Raw genomic sequence first — 18,315 nt, forward strand, 5'->3', positions numbered from 1 at the left:
AAGTTTACCACATTATATTTAATAATTTATATTTAAATTACTTTATAATTTTTTTTTAAGTGATGTCTTTACGGGCCAACTTGTAAAGTAGCATAAATTATGATATTTTTTTTATTCAGTTTGGATTGAAAAACTATTTTATCTCATCTCATCATTAAAATTTTTTAAAATTCCACATAAAATATAATAAACAATTCAAATTTTTCAAATTCAAAAAAATAATAATATTAAAAAAATAAATTTTTAATAATATTTTATTTTATTTTTAATTTTTATCTTCCTATCCAAACAATTTCATTTTAGTGAAACCACCACCGACTAAATTGGGCTTCATGAAATTTCATGGTCTGCTTTTCCTTACTTGCCCACACAAATATCATGGGCTTAACACAAAAGGCCCCGTAAGCCCATTTATTAAGCCTTAGGCCTTAGCTTTCAAGGGTTTTGGTCGAATGGAACACGCGAGTACCAGTGTCGAACTCAAAACTCGAAAGCCTCTCCAATGGCAAGGCGGGTCCATCTTCTTCCCAAGTTCCTCGTCACTACCCAAATCAAACTCAGATACCCCATCTCTGTCCCTCTCTCTCGGTGTGTCTGCTCGGCCTCTGCCCCTGAAAATACTACCGAGACCACCCTGATAGAGACTCAGAACCCTACTACTACCACCCTTCAAGACCAACAGCGCCATGAACAAGTTCGAAAGCTCCGAATCCTTCTCCAACAGAACCGTCCGGATACTGCCGAGAAGGTCATCAAGTCCCTCATTCTCTCCAAAGTTCCTTTCTCTTCGCCCTCCGATCTTTTTACTCTCTTTGCTCTCTCTTCGCCCTCCATGAAAACCTCTTTCTCGGACATACTCTTGGCAGTTTGCTCAGAGTCCAAAATGGCAACCGAAGCCATAGAGTTGTACAGATTAATGAAAAAAGACGGTACGTTTCCTTCCTTGGCTTCTTTAAATCTGTTGCTTGAATCATCGGTGGCTTCGAAACAGTTTCAGATGACGTTGGATTTGTTTTCGGAGGTAGTAGGGTCGGGTATTCGACCTAATAGGTCCACGTATGGCAAGGCAGTTCTTGCGGCGGTGAAGTTGGGGGATCTGAATAGGGCCTTTGAGTTGCTTGATAGTATGAAAAAGAGCAGGTTTAGTCCTAACGTGTTTGTTTACAATGTAGTGCTTGGTGGTTTGTGTAAAGAGAGGAGAATGAGGGATGCGGAAAAGTTGTTTGATGAAATGCTGAAGAGGAATTTGGTGCCGAGTTTGATTACGTATAATACGCTGATTGATGGATATTGTAAGATGGGAGAATTGGAGGCTGCTTTTGGTTTGAGACACAGGATGAAGGCGGAGAATGTAGAGCCCAGTCATGTTACATTCAATTCATTGCTCAGTGGGCTTTGTCGGGCACGGAGAATGGATGATGCAAAGAGGGTATTGGAAGAAATGGAGTCCCTTGGATTTGTGCCCGATGGCTTTACCTATAGCATTCTTTTTTATGGGAATTCTATGCATGACGATGGTAAGGCTTCATTAACTTTGTATGAAGAAGCGATTGACAAAGGGGTGAAGTTTAATAACTATACTTCTAGCATTTTGTTGAACGGATTGTGCAAAGAAGGGAAGATGGAGAAGGCAGAGGAGGTGTTGAAGAAACTAATGGATAATGGACTTGTTCCGGATGAGGTAATGTATAACATAATTGTGCATGGATATTGTCGGAAGGGTGATGTGGAAAGAGCCATTTTGGTGCTTGAAGATATGGAAAATCATGGGTTGAAGATGAACTGCATTACTTTTAATACTTTGATCGACAAGTTTTGTGCAATGAGGGAGATGGATAAGGCGGAGGAGTGGGTAAAGAAGATGGTAGAGAAGGGTGTTTCCCCAAACGTTCAGACATATAACACCCTTATTGATGGCTATGGGCGGAAGTGCTTGTTCGATAGGTGTTTCCAGATTCTTGAAGAAATAGAAAATAAAGGGATGAAACCAAATGTTGTTAGCTATGGTTCTCTCATAAATTGTCTATGCAAGGATGGTAAGCTTCTCGAAGCTGAAATAATTCTCAGGGATATGGTAGGAAGGGGTGTTTTACCAAACGCCAAAATTTATAATATGCTCATTGATGGTAGTTGTACAGCAGGGAAACTGAAAGATGCTTTTAGGTTTTTTGATGAGATGGTGCAAAATGGAATAGGGGCAACACTTGTAACCTACAATGCGCTCATTAATGGCCTTTGCAAAAAGGGAAGGGTGATAGAAGCTGAGAATTTGGTTCCCCAAATCACAAGTTGCGGTTATAGTCCGGACGTAATCACATACAACTCCCTAATCTCAGGGTATTTGAATACAAAAAACACCCAGAAATGGCTCAGCTTGTATGATAATATGAAGAAGTTGGGCATTAAACCTACTTTAAAAACATATCATCTTCTACTTAGTGCATGTGAAGAAGATAAGGTGCTTTTAGAGAGGTTGTTTGACGAAATGTTACAGATGGGTCTGGCTCCTGATCTACTTGTATATAATGCAATAATCCAGTGTTATGCAAAACAGGGTGATATTCAGAAGGCTTTTGCTTTTCACCGTGAGATGATAGACCGGGGTATTCATGCTGACAAGATGACCTATAATAGCTTGATTCTGGGACATTTTAGAGAGGGAAAGTTGTCAGGGGTGAAGGATCTGGTTAATGATATGAAGGCTAAAGGATTGGTCCCTAAAGCCGATACTTTTAACATACTTGTTAAGGGGCATTGCGAGCAGAAGGATTTCAGTGGGGCATATGATTGGTACAGAGAAATGGCCAATAATGGTTTCCTCCTTACTACCTGTACATGCATCGAGCTCACTGCTGGCCTTCGCCAGGAGGGGAGGTTGCAAGAGGCCCAGATTGTCTGCTCCGAAATGAAGGTTAAACTACCGGAAGATTGGAGCAGTAACGAAGACCTTTCTGCTGTTGCCAAAATGTAGAGGGATGTTCGGTGTGGTTAAGTTCTCAACACAACAATCTATCGACGGGGAGAGATTATATTCGCATATTTCTTCTGGCTTATTGCTTTCTTTGTCGACGTTGAAACGCCGAGAAGGGCTTGGCCGACTTCACAAAGGAAGTAGGTTAGTTGCTAAAGAAGATGGCGTATTCCAGTGTTGTAAGGATTTGGTAAGTGCTATGTATTGTGAATAAGCTTCTACGCTTGAAAATATTGCTCTCCAGACAAGGCCACAGGTATTCTATTTGTATGGAGTTTGAAGCACTTCATATATTATATGATTTCTGGTCAATTTCACAAAACTGCAGTGCTGTATCATTAACACCCATGAGGATTACGTGCCATTCAGTCATTAGCCACAAAGCAGATTATACAGTCTCAGAGTTTCCGTGTCTTGTTTTATATTCTTGAATCGTCAGGACATATTATTCTTATTCGGTTTGACGCTACAAGTAAACTAGGGTTTCAATCTTTGGCAGATGAAGAGTCTAAACTTTAAAGCATCCGATATGTTCCAAAAAATTACAGTTTTGTACGTACCATACTAATGTTTGAAACAGAAATTGCATATTATGCGATTCACGTTCGGCGTGTCTTACAGTCACAACTATGACGGTGTAAAGTGCTGCCCGCTAAATGCATCCTAGTTTTATTTGGGGGGTAAAAGAGAAAAAGGAAAACGAAGTTCATCGAGCGCACAATACGTAAAATAAAGTTCATTTCCATAATTTTATTGACAAAAAATAGTCCATGATTCAGCAAAAGAGATGTACATCCAGCGAACTAGCGAAGAACAAGGAAATCCCAAAACCGAAGAAATTCAAAGGAAAGGTCACAAGCTGACCAAGTTCATAGAGCTTTGAGCATATCCTCAGCTCCACTGAATGTAAACGCACCGCCCTCCTCCAAATTCAAGACCTTGACAACCCCATCTTCGGCCAAGAGCGCATACCTTCTGGACCTCACACCCAACCCCACGGGCTTATCGCTCAAATCGAGCTCGCACCCAATAGCCCTGGTGAAATCCCCATTCCCATCAGACAGCAGGAGCACCTCGTCGTTGATCTTGAGGTTCTCCTTCCAGGCCTTCATGACGAAGGCGTCGTTGACCGAGATACAGGCGATGGTGTCTACCCCTTTGGCCTTGAGCTCCTTGGACTTCTCGACGAATCCAGGGAGGTGCTTCTGGGAGCAGGTGGGGGTGAAGGCGCCGGGAACAGCGAAGAGGATGGCTTTCTTGTTCTTGGTGAGGTCAGAAATGGTTGTGGTCTGGATCTCACCGTCGGAGTCGAGGTAGGAGAGCGTGGATTCCGGGAGCTTGTCGCCGACTGCGATGGTGGCGGATATTGTGGATTTGGTGGTGGCCGTGGAGAATTTGAGGGGTTTTGAGCGGTGATGGTATCTGAATGGGAGTGAAGTGAAAGACGGTTTGGAGGAGAGGGTCGTGGCGGTGTGGAAGAGAGAGGTTTTGGTGGAGAGGGCGAGGATTCTGGGGGATGAGAGGAGGAGCCTTGAGACGGAGAGAGTGGCAGCCATTGTGTTTGAGAGAGAGAGTGTGGGTTTGGATTGAAGATCGGGGAGGGAGAATGTCACATTGTCACCTGAGATTTGGGGTGTGATCTTTGTAGGTACTTTCTGTTTTGGGCCTTTTGGGCTTTTGGTTCCTAAAGTGGTGGAGGGGAAGTGGGAGATACGCATACGAGCTATATATGTATATACTAGTAAAGCAGCACGTGCGATGTATGTGTGTCCAGTCGATATTTTTCTTAAATGTAACAATTTAAAAATTTTTCAATTTAGCTATAAATAGACAGAATTTCATCTATATTTTAACAATTTTCTTCTTCTTCATAATAAACATTATATATATTGTTTACAAAATATTTATTGCTATAATACAGCACTATGATAAACATAACTATAACTATACACGAATACCCTGTACTTATATATTACAATAGTCAAAAGTTTCAAAAGAAAAGTCTGGAAACTCATTCTGCTGTTTTTGTGACGTTATTAACAGATAATACAGTAAGTTTGTTTCGGCGTAACCTCCCAGATTCATTAATCTGCGCGCCCAAGACTACGATCCATTCATTATTTTCAATGTTGTTTGCAATGTTTTCAATATAAGGCAGATGTTCCTGTAACAATGAAAAAACATATAAAAAGATAATGTATCAAAATTTTTAAACGTATTTAAATGTATAGATTTTACCTCGTCTATACGATCTATAAGATCAACAGCTGTGCATCCCAAAATTTTCTCGGCCAAAGATCCAAAAATAACAACGGGTATCGATGTGGTATCATCATACACATCTAAGTAAACTCGACACCTGACAGCAATAAATAAATTATCATTCGTTGATATCAGCAAATAAAATGTTCTAACTACCATGTAAAAATTTTTAATTTCAAAATATGAGGAAAATGTTTACCTTGCCCGTGCAATTGCTGCATTCTTGCAACTATAACATATGAAGTTTTCACCGAGGTCATAGCCAGTTGCCTTATTGCAATTCTCGCATGATACGTAGTGGAATGACTGGTGAAAATCAATCATTCTAAATTTGCCTCTAACCAAATATGTGGACCTCTGCATTAAGACAAAATAACTATGTGCACTAATCAACATCTAAACAATACCGTATAGAAGGATTCGAAATTCACCCTTATTACATAAATTAAATCCAACAAACAATCAACATTTCAAATTGAAGCATATGCACAGTTCTGAATCCACAGCACACAATTCACAAATTCTCATCCTCCATCTCCATTTCATTCCAACCAACCTCCAATCTCCATGTCCCAAAAACTTAGAATAAAATTAAATGATTCCAAAGAGTAAAAAAATGAATTGTATTCTTTAAAACAAGAAATTTGGCTTTAAAAAAAGAAAAGAAAAATATACCGCCATTGCTGGAGCAGATATCAGTTTTTCTGCGATTTCAAATACTTTTATGATTGGATCGGTGGAACTACTTGAAGCTGATCCAAAACTATTTCCAATGATCTCTTCCAGCAATTTATCATTTTGTGCTGCCCTGAAAATTTAAATTAGTAAATAAAGTTAAACATTAATAGAAACAAAGAAACATTTACAATGAAAAAAACAACATTAAATTTATAGTGTATTTAAATAAGTTATTTACCATGAACGTAATGCAACAGAAGATGAAAGAAGGGGTTCAACAATAAAGACACTCGTCGGTCTTGATGACAGTGATAGACCTATATTATAAACATGAATGAATAAATATACAAGTATAAGATGTACAATTAACAATAATGTTAATATTAACATGAAGTACTATTATAAGAAGAAACTTTGATCCGTGTTCCTAAAATAATCGGCTTTACCAGAATAAGGTCAGAAATTTCGCGGCATTCGTCATGAACAAAGCGATTCCACATTGTTAAACGCGGGAGTTTTAGACTATGAAAAATAATAAATGGTGTTAAATTCATCATAATAAAACAATTATAATATATTAATATAAAAATTTTACCAATGTGAGACAATATACGTTCATACCTTGGATCAATCAAGTATATCTCTTGGATCAACGATTTTCCATGGTTCGTATTCACTTCATTTGGCGGGTTCATATGAATTGCAAGTGCCAAAATATCTAGTTTAGGAAAAAAGAAATTGTTACTTTGCAGTGAGAGGGAACTATATAAAAATATCGACATTTATATAGTAGTTACCTATTTCAGCATCTGTGTCTATGTGTACGCCAAGTTCATTCAAAGGAACAAGGTTATATTCTGGCGGTCTAAGTGCTAGCTCATCTTCTTCGATCTCTTCAACAATGGTCTTGGAGTTTATTGTCCATTGAAACTGATATGGTCCTCTTTGATGCCTTGGATCAATTGTTCTTACCAAAGCATTTGCAATATAGTATGATTGGTAGATATACAGTGTATCATTACGTAGATCAATGTCTTTTCCAAAGATCACTGCCTGCACGCGATTTCCCTGTAAGAAGACAATGAATAAATTTAATTGTTTAATTTTGAACCATACACAAAATAATGATAAGTAATGAAGAGTAATATTTTAATACCTCAGAATCTAAAAGTATCAAATTTTGGTATTTTGTTGCTGAATTTTGCGCCGTACGTTTTGGTGACTTTTCTGTAACGATCATTTTGATCTTCCAATTTCTTGTGGCTGGAGTAATGTTCCTAACAGATGTAAACACGGTCCGCATGTTCACTGTAATTAAAAATTAGATGACAAACAAATGTGAATATATAACAAAAAAATTTATAGAATTATAAAATGAAAAAAAAAAAACAGTATATGAATAATAATAACATAAAAGAATTGGAACACTCACATGATATTACAAAAGACATCAAAATAATTGGAACACTTGCATGATATTATAATGAATTTGTTAATCTTAAAAAATTTCTATATACAATATTTTTTGTATAACTTGTTTCATAAACAGTACTTGTCATTGGTCTTATGAGCATTTTGACCGAATGAGCAGTCTTAGCTCTTGAAAGTGCAACATATAACTGTCCATGAGAAAAGACAGATTCTGGTAAGTATATTCCGACAGAATTTAACGTTTATCCCTGTGATTTATTTACTGTCATTGCAAAACTTAACCTAACAGGAAATTGTGTCCTCTTAAATGGGAAGCCGTTATTTTCAGTTGTTTCTGGTAAAAATGCAATTCTAGGTATAAAAACTCTTTTATCACTGTGGTGACCAGATGAAATTTGTGCATCGATCAAATTACGACTAAAATTGCAACAAGTTAATCGTGTTTCATTGCAAAGACCTTCTGAAGGATTAATATTTCTAACTAACCTAATAGGACAATTTCTTTTAAGTAACAATTCATGTGGTGGCAATTCGTTCGGTGTCAATGTATTTAAAAAATCTTCCATAATACCTTGTTCAGATACATCAATTGTTTCATCAAAGCTATAATATCGTACAACATCGCCAGGAAATTTGTTAATAAGAATAGTATTTATTTCATCAACTGACCTATTTTTTGGAGTTAATACAGCTCAATTTGACATTTCTATTAAATTGTCTGGATAGTTAGAAATATTTTCAAAAGCAGAATCTAATAAAGAATTTAGAGAGTTAAGATCATTGGTATAGGGAATGGTCATTTCTTTGGGAATTTCGATATTTTCGTCAATAGTTATGGGTGCGTTACCATTGCCAACTTCAATTAAATAATGCGAGAAATCTGGATCTAATCTGGCTCTCAAATTTTTTGTTAATTTTATTTTTTTAAAAATAGACCATAAATAAGAAGAAGCTAAGCTTGAATCAATCTGTTGTTCTTTTTTGCTATTACAAATCACAGGTAATACTTGTCGAAAGTCTCCACAAAAAACAATAACTTTCCCACCAAAAGGGAGATCTGTATCGTTAATATCTTGCAACATTTTATCTAATGTTTTTATTGAATGTTTTGTAGACATGGGTGCTTCATCCCATATAATTAATTTTGCAAGTCGTAATAATTTAGCAAGATTTCCCTGTTTACTCACATTACATGTGCTGCTTTTATCTGCATTTAATGGAATCTTAAATCTTGAATGTGCTGTTCGTCCTCCAGGTAAGATGGAGGTAGCAACACTGGATGACGCAGTTGCAAGTGCTATCATATTTTTCGATCTAATTTTTGCCAAAAATGCTCTGTATAGAAAAGTTTTATCGGTACCAGCAGGGCCATCAACGAAAAAAGCACCAGCTTCATTTGATACTAATGTATGCAATATCAAATCATATGCATTTTTTTGTTCAAAATTTAGGACTTGTGATGCAAGTAGATCTTCAGTTGGAATTGTGACTACTCGTTCGTCGTCAATTTCTCATTTGTAAATTCATCTTGACCGTAAAATATATCGACAGGAACAAAACGATACATATTTATATCTTTTCCCATAGATTCTAGTGTGGAAGCAATATCTTGTAGAACCATCTTCCTAACAACTGTTGACGACACGTTTCTTATAAGAAAATCTGTATACATTTCTTTTTCAAATCGCTCCCAAAGTTTTTTTGGGTTCGTAGGATTGCAATACACCAAAATTGTTGAGAAAAGGTGTCTTAAACTACTTGGTATCTGATTTAGACAAGCTTCTTCTAAACAATCTTCTAAGCTACTAGCTTTGTTTAACAAACCATGAGAAGTAGCTGCTTCACGATACATTGGTAGTACAACACCATTAACTGTTCTTAATTTCTCAAATGACGTTACTCCTCTGATATGATTCAATAACATCCGTAGATAATATCTTTCACCTTCAAATGGATTGGCTGTAACAATTCGGCCTATAACAGTTTTTTTTTTCCTCGGAGTCCAAATTCTACATTGTGAATCCCAAACAAATTTTTCAGGAAATTCTCTATACAACAATTTTCGTGCATTCTCGTCAATTTGGTTTCTATAAAAGAATTCTGACAACATCGATTTTTTGGATGTATACGAGTTTAACACATTGTTTAGATCTTCGTGTGCATGAAAAGACACCAAATGTTGATCTTCTAGGTGTAGGTGCAAACTATAAACTGATGGATATATTTCGTTAAGCGTGAAATCGTATATTCTCCACATTGCTTCAGGCGGAGTAATCCATTTTCCTGATTGAAATTGTTCGATTTCGTCAATTTGTTGGTTATTTTCTTTGCTAATGATATTGAAAGCAACACGATCATATCCTTTATAAATATACTTGTATAAATATTTAACAGCTTTAACTGTAGAACAAATTTCAAGGTTAATATGACAATTATATTTGGAAACAAGATACGGATTGTATGGAACAACCCACCGATTGTCTAAATCTTTTCCTCTAATTCTAGCAATGACTCCATTGTTAGAACGTTTGTATAACGGAAAACAATCAGTTCCAACAGTTGTGTTAGTTGTAAATTCTTTGGGGTATCGATTCTTACAGATGCCGTCTTTGTCCATACATATATTGGCTGGATTTAATATTCCGCAAGGACCATGCATCATGTGTCTAAGGACGACTTTATATAAATGTAAATTTTTCGTTTTGTTAGGTATTTCTGCTAAAACAATTTCGTCAAAAGTTTCAGGTGCATAAATTCTCCAGTCTTTCTGAAGTATAATTAAGAAATGAACATGTGGTAGACCTCTTTTTTGATATTCGATGGTATAAACATATGTTGCAACCTTACCAAAAATTTCTCGCTTAAACAGATCAATCTTCAATTCTTCTAATTTTGCTCTAAAGATCCTTGCAATTAAATCAGGGCGATTCTAAACTTCTTCATGTAGATTTAGTTGATCTAAGATTTCTTCCCAATTTGGATTACATGTCATGGTTAGAAATATATCAGGCTTGTCAAAACGTTGAACTAATGTCATTGCTTCCATATATCTCTTCTGCATATCTCTTGGACCTCTAATAAAAGATGAAGGTAGAATAATCCGTTTTCCAATATTGGATGCGCAAGATTCTTCAACTGAAAGACTATCTACAATACCTTGATACACATCTGATTTAATCTCATGTTGTTTCGAGCGAAAATAATCTAATCTTGACGTTTCAATTTTAATATACATATCGACAACAAATTGTTGTAGCAAACGACCAGATAGTAACAAAATCGACATGTACATATCTCTTATTTGTAATTTGAAACAATAATATTCACGACATGAAACCGTTGGTACTTTCTTCTTATTCTTCAAAACTGAAAATATGATAAAATATAGTTTAGAAAATTTAGATGAAACTAAAATACATAATTAAATTTACATAAAGTTTTTATTACCTTGGCCTTCTTTTCAAAGAAATTCTTCCACGCTATTTGAATGTTCAATAAAGTGTGATTCTAATGCCTGGGCATTTAACGATATCATTCCTCTTTCTACTTTTTTGATTCCCTGATGCCAACTCAAGTCATCGAAAGGAAACAATAATGGGTATTATAGTGGATCATAACATCCAAGATAATACTGAACAATATGACTGCCTCCTGCTTCGTTAAAAACAATAATGTCTCGACCTTTTTGTTCTGTACAGTTGTCAGTTTTTGTCCATATAGCTGCTACTTGCGATACCGACGGAGCATTGTAAACACGTTGGTCTAAATCAATATCTGATCTTATACGAATTGTATGATTTTCAAGACTTGAAATGTTGCTGAGGGTTCTAAAGAAGCGACAGTATGGATTAACCTCAAGTATATCCATTAATCTAGCAATGATAGAAGGATCTAATCTTTCTGCGTCATGAATACAATTTTCTAACTCGTGCTCCGTATCGAAGAAATATAGTTGTAAATATGAAGGATGCCCATCTTCAGGAACTAAATCCTCAATATAATGATACATCTGTCCTTGAACTCTAAATGTGTAGATTCTTCTGTTTCGTCTGCATAATTCTTTATCAAATATAACTCCAAATGATGTGAAAGCGAATTTATTATTGTACGTGCGTGCATATGTACAAAACTTTTCAGACTCGACTGAATTAGAAGTGAATAATTGATAAAGCTCATCTGAAAATTGATTACGGCTCAACGCTATTGTCCCATCAGCGCAACAAAAGCCGTTTGGTTCATGGTAAAATTTTCTTGCTCCACAATATTGGCATGAAAGCACAAAAGGTAAGTGGTTTGCCTCCAAAATGTCAGTTTGTAATATTCGTCTGAAAGAAGTACCAACTGATGAAATTTTCTGAACACTGTCAGAGTTGCAAGTTTCTATTCTAGATAGAGTAAATGCGGTCCTATGTATAATGTTACCAGAATTGTTAATATTTGACGAAGATCCGATTTCTCTTGTACAAATAATTTCATCATCGTTTGAATTATAAGATACATTACGTTGAAATTTTGTTTCTGTTTGTTTTTTTTTTTACTTCTGCATTCTTTCAGTTCAGCATACCTCTGCCGCTTTTTTTGACGTAGTTCTTCTTTCTTCTCCTCTGATTGAGCAACGTACCAATTTTTTTTTCCAGCACCGTTTCCAGATTCTTCAAAATTTATTTTTAAAGAATTTTAGATACAAATTAGTGAAGATACAATTTATGAAATTTTAATGTTCTATGTAATAAGATCAGCTTACCAGTTAGCATCCTCAGAACGAATCACAAATTTTGTAGGAATTTGACAGACTAAGAAGACATAAATAACAACTTGTCAAACACGCAGACATACAAAACAGAGAAACGAATATCCAAGGAAAGAAAAAAAAAAAACAAGCTTGCAATTACGTATCTCTAAAGCATAAAGAAATATTATATATAAATAATAGCATATGATTAACATTCATATCAAACCAAATATTAAATAACAATCTTATTGATTTGTAAAATAACATACACAAATGAATTCATAAAATAATACAAAATAAATAGAGGAACATTTATTTATATGGATAATAACAAAACATACCTGGAGATAGAGGACAAATGAAAGATCAGTGGAAAATGAGGAGATCACGACCCAGCAAATCGAGGAGCACAAAGACAACGACACAGACAACAACTTTGCTGTAAATGAATATATTATAAAACATCATACAACCACTCTGATAATATATTATCATTTATTAAATAAGACTATATTAACATATCAAAAATTAATCTGTTAATAACGTTAATATAATTTAATTTGTTAACACTTATTTATTAAAATTTTAATAAGATTTTTCATATTATGAATCTTTTAATTGGAGGGAATTGCTGCTAGATGCCTTTTTTTTAGCATATCTTTCTCTCTATTTTCTACGGAGTTCTTCCTTTTTCTCTTCTGGTAAATCTTTATACGGGATATTCTCCGCTCGTTGTTTTCTTTAATCTTCAAAAAATATTCTCCAAACTTAACTTTTATAAAATTAATATTACTATTTCAAAACAAATGTTACATAACTTATTAACACAATCTTACCATTTCTCATTATGTTAACGAAGCAAATGATTCTTCTAAAAGTTGGATACTATTCCACACAACCAAAACTAAATGAATACATAATAATTGCTTAATGCGAAATCCATATCTCCATGATGCATTTTAAATGCTATAAACAATTTCGTTGATTCATATGTTGAAAAATACATACAACCAAATTATTTATACTTTAAATCAACAAGGAAATGAAGATAAGAAAATAACACATGGAATGAAAAAATACCATAAAAATGGAACTTATAAATAAAAAGTATAGATCGATATCACATATCAAAATTCTTGAATAAAATATTTCTCAAAATTAATTTATCATTCAAAGCAAGGATCCACAAAAAAATTATAAGTAGAGACCAGCAAAAAGAGATATATAATATATATATATATAAAGGCACTTACAGGTCTTGAAATGAACAATAGAGAGTCTTTTATATATTTAGATCTCTTGATGAGGACAATTCATGTTTAGACACAAAAGGCATTGTAAGTTTTAATTGTATTATACATATATATATACACAGGCAAATTATGTGTAGGCAGATTTTCCTTACCATGAAGAAAGAAATAAAACTAAGGAAATACGTACCTTCTGAAACAAAAACCGAATCAGCTATATGAGACCAAGTTAGAAGTGAACACAAATGAGGCATAAAGACCGTTTTAAGGTGCCTATTGTCCTCAATCATCCAGACGTCCTATCACCCTGCAAAACTACTGCTGCAACCAAATGTTTTTGCGGATTCATGATGACTTATAATTTATTACTGTATACCTTTAGTCATATTTGTATGATGTCTACCCAATTACTTGACACCATTGTTTTCATTACAGAAGGCAAAATTTAGTGGAAGATGGCAATACACATGCAGTATTTTTATTATTAATATTGTTATAATTGATTGAGTTAAAGAAGTTTTATATAAAGCCTTTTTTATTTAAATCTATGACATAGATTTAATTTTACTTGTGCAGATAAGTGTTGAAAAGAATGTCATGAGTCAAGAATGTCATTACTCTTTTTATAAATGTCTTTCTGTTAAATTATCATCCAAAATTCTAATAGATATGTTATCCAAAATCATTCTTTAAATCTAATGCGATCTTAAGGTTATATTCTTTTAATAATAACAATTTAATTTAGTCATACAAATATGAGAATTAATTACCAGTTAAATATATTGACACACAATTAATTTGTTTATTAAATTATTTATTTTTTTTATAAAAACTAAATTATTTGGAGTGATGGAGTCTGGAAATTGATATATTAAAACTTAGTTCAATAATTTATTTCAAAAAGTCGATGTCTAATGTCAACAACCAAGTTAATTTATATTATATAGATGTATAGAAAAGGTTTTTGTATATGTTAATTTATATTTTAAAAGGTTTTTGTGTCGGCAGCTTTGAGAAACCCTTCTCTCTCTCTCTCTCTCTTCGTTCATTCCTCTTCACAGAATCTCCATCAACTTTTATTTTTGGTCCCACAACATACATAATCAATCACCCACAACAAACCTCTAATCAACTTTTAATTAGATCATGTAATTATTTAACTTCAATAATTTCAAGTCCTTACAATTTTTTTTAATTTCTCCTCAAAGGCAATTGATCTCAATCCCTCTCTCTGTCTCATACGTGGAGTGATAATATTTCATACAGTAATGCTACATACAGTTACTTTTGCGTATTCCCTCCGCACTCCACTGATATAATTCGCTGGATTAAATTTTTTTTAAATATCCAACCAATTATATCACTGGAGGGCACAAAAGAGTGCACAAAAATGACTGCACTTAGAATTTTTGTATTTCATATGTGTCCAGTAATCAATAGTTAACCCAAAACCACATGGTACGAATCTTGGAGATATTTGTTTTATATTATAACGAAGGGAATGCTGATGTGACATGCATGCAATTGGCTCGATAATTATTGGCTATAAAATATTTATTTGCTATCCTTGTGCTGTTGCATGCATGGACGTTTTTACTAGTATTGCATGCTGATAGACATGATTTTCTTCCATCTATCAATTTTTAATTAGATCATATAATTATTTAACTTCAATAATTTCAAGTCCTTACAATTTTTTTAATTTCTCCTCCAAGGCAATTGATCTCGATCCCTCTCTCTCTGTCTCATACGTGGAGTGATAATCTTTCATATGTGTCCACTAATCAATAGTTAACCCAAACGGAAAAAACATTATTACTGTTAGAGAACAGATCTGTGAAATATTTTAGAGAGCGAGAGAGTGGCTTTTAAAAATATTTATTTTCTCTAAATAAAGCAAAATTATTGTTCTTGGTCGAGCCCTTTACGAAAATTTAAGAGATGGGTACCACTTAATTTTGTTGTTAAGCGAAAGCTACCGCAGGAATCATAGACGTGAGGGACTCGAAGTTAGGATCAAGTTGATCATCCAAGTGGTGCTTGCTGTCTTATAATTTTCATAAAGATAGATTAAAACTCTCATTTAGCAGTTAAAGAGTGTAGAGACTTTTAGTGAGAGAGCAGTTAGATTTGATTACAAAATAGGTGAGGCTGTCGGGAAAGTTAGGTAGTTGATTTAATTAATAGTTTGGCTTAAGCTCTCACAACCACTGTTTACTCCTATAACATCGATGATGATGATGATGATGTAATGGTGAAGTTGTTGGTGATTTTGACAAAAGATTATCGAGATGATTAGGAGTAAAAGTTTCTTAATTGGCAAAGAGTACTCTCATGGCCGGCTTATCAGACTTAATTTTTTTCATCAACTAATACTTTGATTTTATTTTCGTTTTGGTCTGTGTGGCGGGCGGAAGCATTTTTTGAAAGAAAAGACTCTTGTTGTTTCTATTTCTAGGGAGATTAATTAATTAGGATGTTCTGCTACAAGAGAAGAATTAGAATGTTCAAACTGCATATACAGAATCTGAAAAGAGATAAGGGGTGAAGGCCTTTCTAGCTTCTATGGCTACTCATCACTTTAATTGGGAAAGTTGCCCCAGCTTTTCAAAATACGATTTTCTGATCCCCCCCAACTTTATCCCTTCTGATCATCTTTACTTTTTCTGTATCTTCTCAGACAAACAAAGCTTCACTACTGGCAAAAGTGGTTGAACGTGTTAAAGAGCTGAAGGAACAAACGTCAGAAATCACTGAACTGGAAACCTTCCTGTCTGAAACTGATGAAATCATCATACTCTCGGGCGAAAGTGGCTAATCATCCCCACCACCATTAATTAATTAATTATCACCCTACAACAGTGGTTTTATAGGGTGATAAGACGTCTGGATGATTGAGGACAACATGCACCTTGAATAATTAAATCACACATATGAACTAATGAAAGCAACTAATTAAATAAATAAATTAATCAATCAATCAAACAACTAATGCATTATTGATATGTCTGTGCTCGAGGTCTATGTGATATCTTCCAAAGTCATCACCAAATCTTGCACTCATGTCTAAAACAAAAGCAAACAATATATAAAACCAAATGAAAACAGGGTATGGGTATCCCAAGTGGGCAACCCTAATTGAAATGATCTGTCATTTATTAAATGGATTCACGAAGTTTTTCCTATTTTTCGTCTTTTATGTTTTGAATGAAAGGAGGTCAGGTTGCAGCGTTTTCAAAAACAAAAAGTCACTTCACATACTAAGTGAAAAAAAAAAACTGCAACTTGTTGTATTTGGGACACGTTAACCAATTAAATTTTTAAATATAAATCCATCGTTCAATATACTACATATCATCTCCTTGATTCCACTACTATTACTACATCACTCGTAATCATCCCCACCCCCGCCTCCCCCTTGGCCCCCCTTCAATTTTTTGTTTATGAAAGCATGACATAAGAGTGACTCCATCCATGAATTAATATTGTAATGCATGAAATCATAATTCGTAAAAAGATGACAGATGTTTTATTTTATTTTTTAGATAATTTAATTAAGATATCTTATTCCTTGAAAGCCGGAGAAAACATTATTACTGTTAGAAAACAGATCTTGAAATAAACACGTTCAGCAATCAGCAACATCGCTATGCACCGCTCAACAACAGATAAGAGAGGGGTGAAATGCTCTAAAATAAAGAACAGAAGAAATAAGTACATCTCATTCAGTATACTGAAGCAACTGAGGTTATTCATGCGAATCAACCTGTTTAGAAGGAGAGCAGCAGCACTGTCATGATTGTTGCAAATAACAAGCAAAGATTTTACAAGTGAACTATAACTAACAAAATTTGTAAAATGAGAAGTTTCAGTTGGGATTTAGAGAACATTCATGGAGAAGATGAATGAAATTATTAGATCTAAAATACCATATCTTAAATACAATTAGTATTTCAGATTCATATTACAGTTTTGTAAGAAATTGTGCATTATTAAAGGAGAAATAAAATGGAACACATAGAAGATCTAACAGAAGATAGAAATACAAATATGAATATTTGTGAAGTATTATTTTATTATCACAAAGCAAAATTACAGAAATTTGAGGCTCTTTGCCTCAATCTTTAAACGCTATTGCTCTTCAAAAATCTACATGTCTTTCCTATCAAAAGGAATAGTCACTCGAAAAGAAGAGTTAAACAAAAATTTTAAATCTTTGTTCTCTCGTTTTAGTGCTTCTATCTTCATGTTAGACTCCATAAAAAGCCGCTGAAGGATAAAAATATTATCGTGGAGTTTGTCAACCCCACCAGTCCTAGATTGTAGTCACTGAGAATATGCGACAAGGGTTGATGAGTATCGGGTACCGAAACTCACAAGCTCGTAGATAATTTCATTATCTGACTTATTAGTCAGATCATTATTGGATTGCATTATAGCACCTACGGAAGAAGCAGAAATAACTGGTGAACGAGGTACAGAATACCTCATATATTGGTAATGAGAAGATTGCTGAGCTATTGCAAAGTGAGAAAGCAGAAAGAGATTACATTGTAAGAATGCAGACTAAATTTAGAAAAGTGAAGAAAATGAGATGCGAAAGAAGATGAGCTGAATAATTCTTTTATAGAGAAAATTATGACAAAGTATCACTCTATTGCTTCATAACATCTTTCGTGAAGCATCTCTCTACAAGAGACAAGAGATGTAGCATCATAGTTGCAGCGCCTGACAGATACAGAAGAGCGATGTAGTATCATAGCTGCGGCGCCTGACAGCTACAGAAGACCTGTAAAAATCTTACGAATTAGAGTTGTCTGGTCTAAAACAGAGGGTCACCGTTTTTGTTGAGAGAGAGAGAGAGAGAGAGAGAGAGGTTAACGACTTAATTTTGATGAATTCTTTACTAAGTATGTTATTTAGAAGAACACTTAAAGTATATCATTTATGTTTTTCTAAGGCAATCGAGAGTTTACCACTAAAACCGAAGA

The 18,315-nt window shown here is 34.4% G+C and overlaps 4 protein-coding genes across 4 annotated transcripts; 1 reads left to right on the forward strand and 3 right to left on the reverse strand.

Annotated features, from left to right (window-relative positions):
• The first annotated feature begins 439 nt into the window (after positions 1 to 439).
• On the forward strand, positions 440 to 3,469 carry LOC122276236 (pentatricopeptide repeat-containing protein At5g12100, mitochondrial). The gene has a single exon (XM_043085808.1). It carries the CDS (start codon positions 503 to 505, stop codon positions 2,969 to 2,971), a length of 2,469 nt encoding a protein of 822 aa, XP_042941742.1. The 5' UTR covers positions 440 to 502; the 3' UTR covers positions 2,972 to 3,469.
• A 227-nt stretch (positions 3,470 to 3,696) lies between these two features.
• LOC122276237 (peroxiredoxin-2E-2, chloroplastic) lies at positions 3,697 to 4,597 on the reverse strand. Its single transcript, XM_043085809.1, has one exon. The coding sequence runs from the start codon at positions 4,525 to 4,527 to the stop codon at positions 3,841 to 3,843; it is 687 nt and encodes a 228-aa protein (XP_042941743.1). The 5' UTR covers positions 4,528 to 4,597; the 3' UTR covers positions 3,697 to 3,840.
• Positions 4,598 to 4,982: 385 nt separating this feature from the next.
• Positions 4,983 to 6,411, reverse strand: LOC122275878 (replication protein A 70 kDa DNA-binding subunit B-like). The gene is made up of 6 exons (XM_043085185.1): positions 6,309 to 6,411; positions 6,150 to 6,228; positions 5,909 to 6,041; positions 5,433 to 5,590; positions 5,210 to 5,330; positions 4,983 to 5,135 (listed from the first exon to the last, which is right to left on the reverse strand). Exons 1-6 carry the CDS (start codon positions 6,409 to 6,411, stop codon positions 4,983 to 4,985), a joined length of 747 nt encoding a protein of 248 aa, XP_042941119.1.
• Positions 6,412 to 8,831: 2,420 nt separating this feature from the next.
• LOC122275879 lies at positions 8,832 to 11,351 on the reverse strand. Its single transcript, XM_043085186.1, has 3 exons — positions 10,975 to 11,351; positions 10,328 to 10,416; positions 8,832 to 9,742 (listed from the first exon to the last, which is right to left on the reverse strand). Exons 1-3 carry the CDS (start codon positions 11,349 to 11,351, stop codon positions 8,832 to 8,834), a joined length of 1,377 nt encoding a protein of 458 aa, XP_042941120.1.
• Positions 11,352 to 18,315: the final 6,964 nt, after the last annotated feature.

The sequence above is a fragment of the Carya illinoinensis genome, chromosome 9 (genome assembly GCF_018687715.1).
Source record: "Carya illinoinensis cultivar Pawnee chromosome 9, C.illinoinensisPawnee_v1, whole genome shotgun sequence".
NCBI lineage: Eukaryota > Viridiplantae > Streptophyta > Magnoliopsida > Fagales > Juglandaceae > Carya > Carya illinoinensis.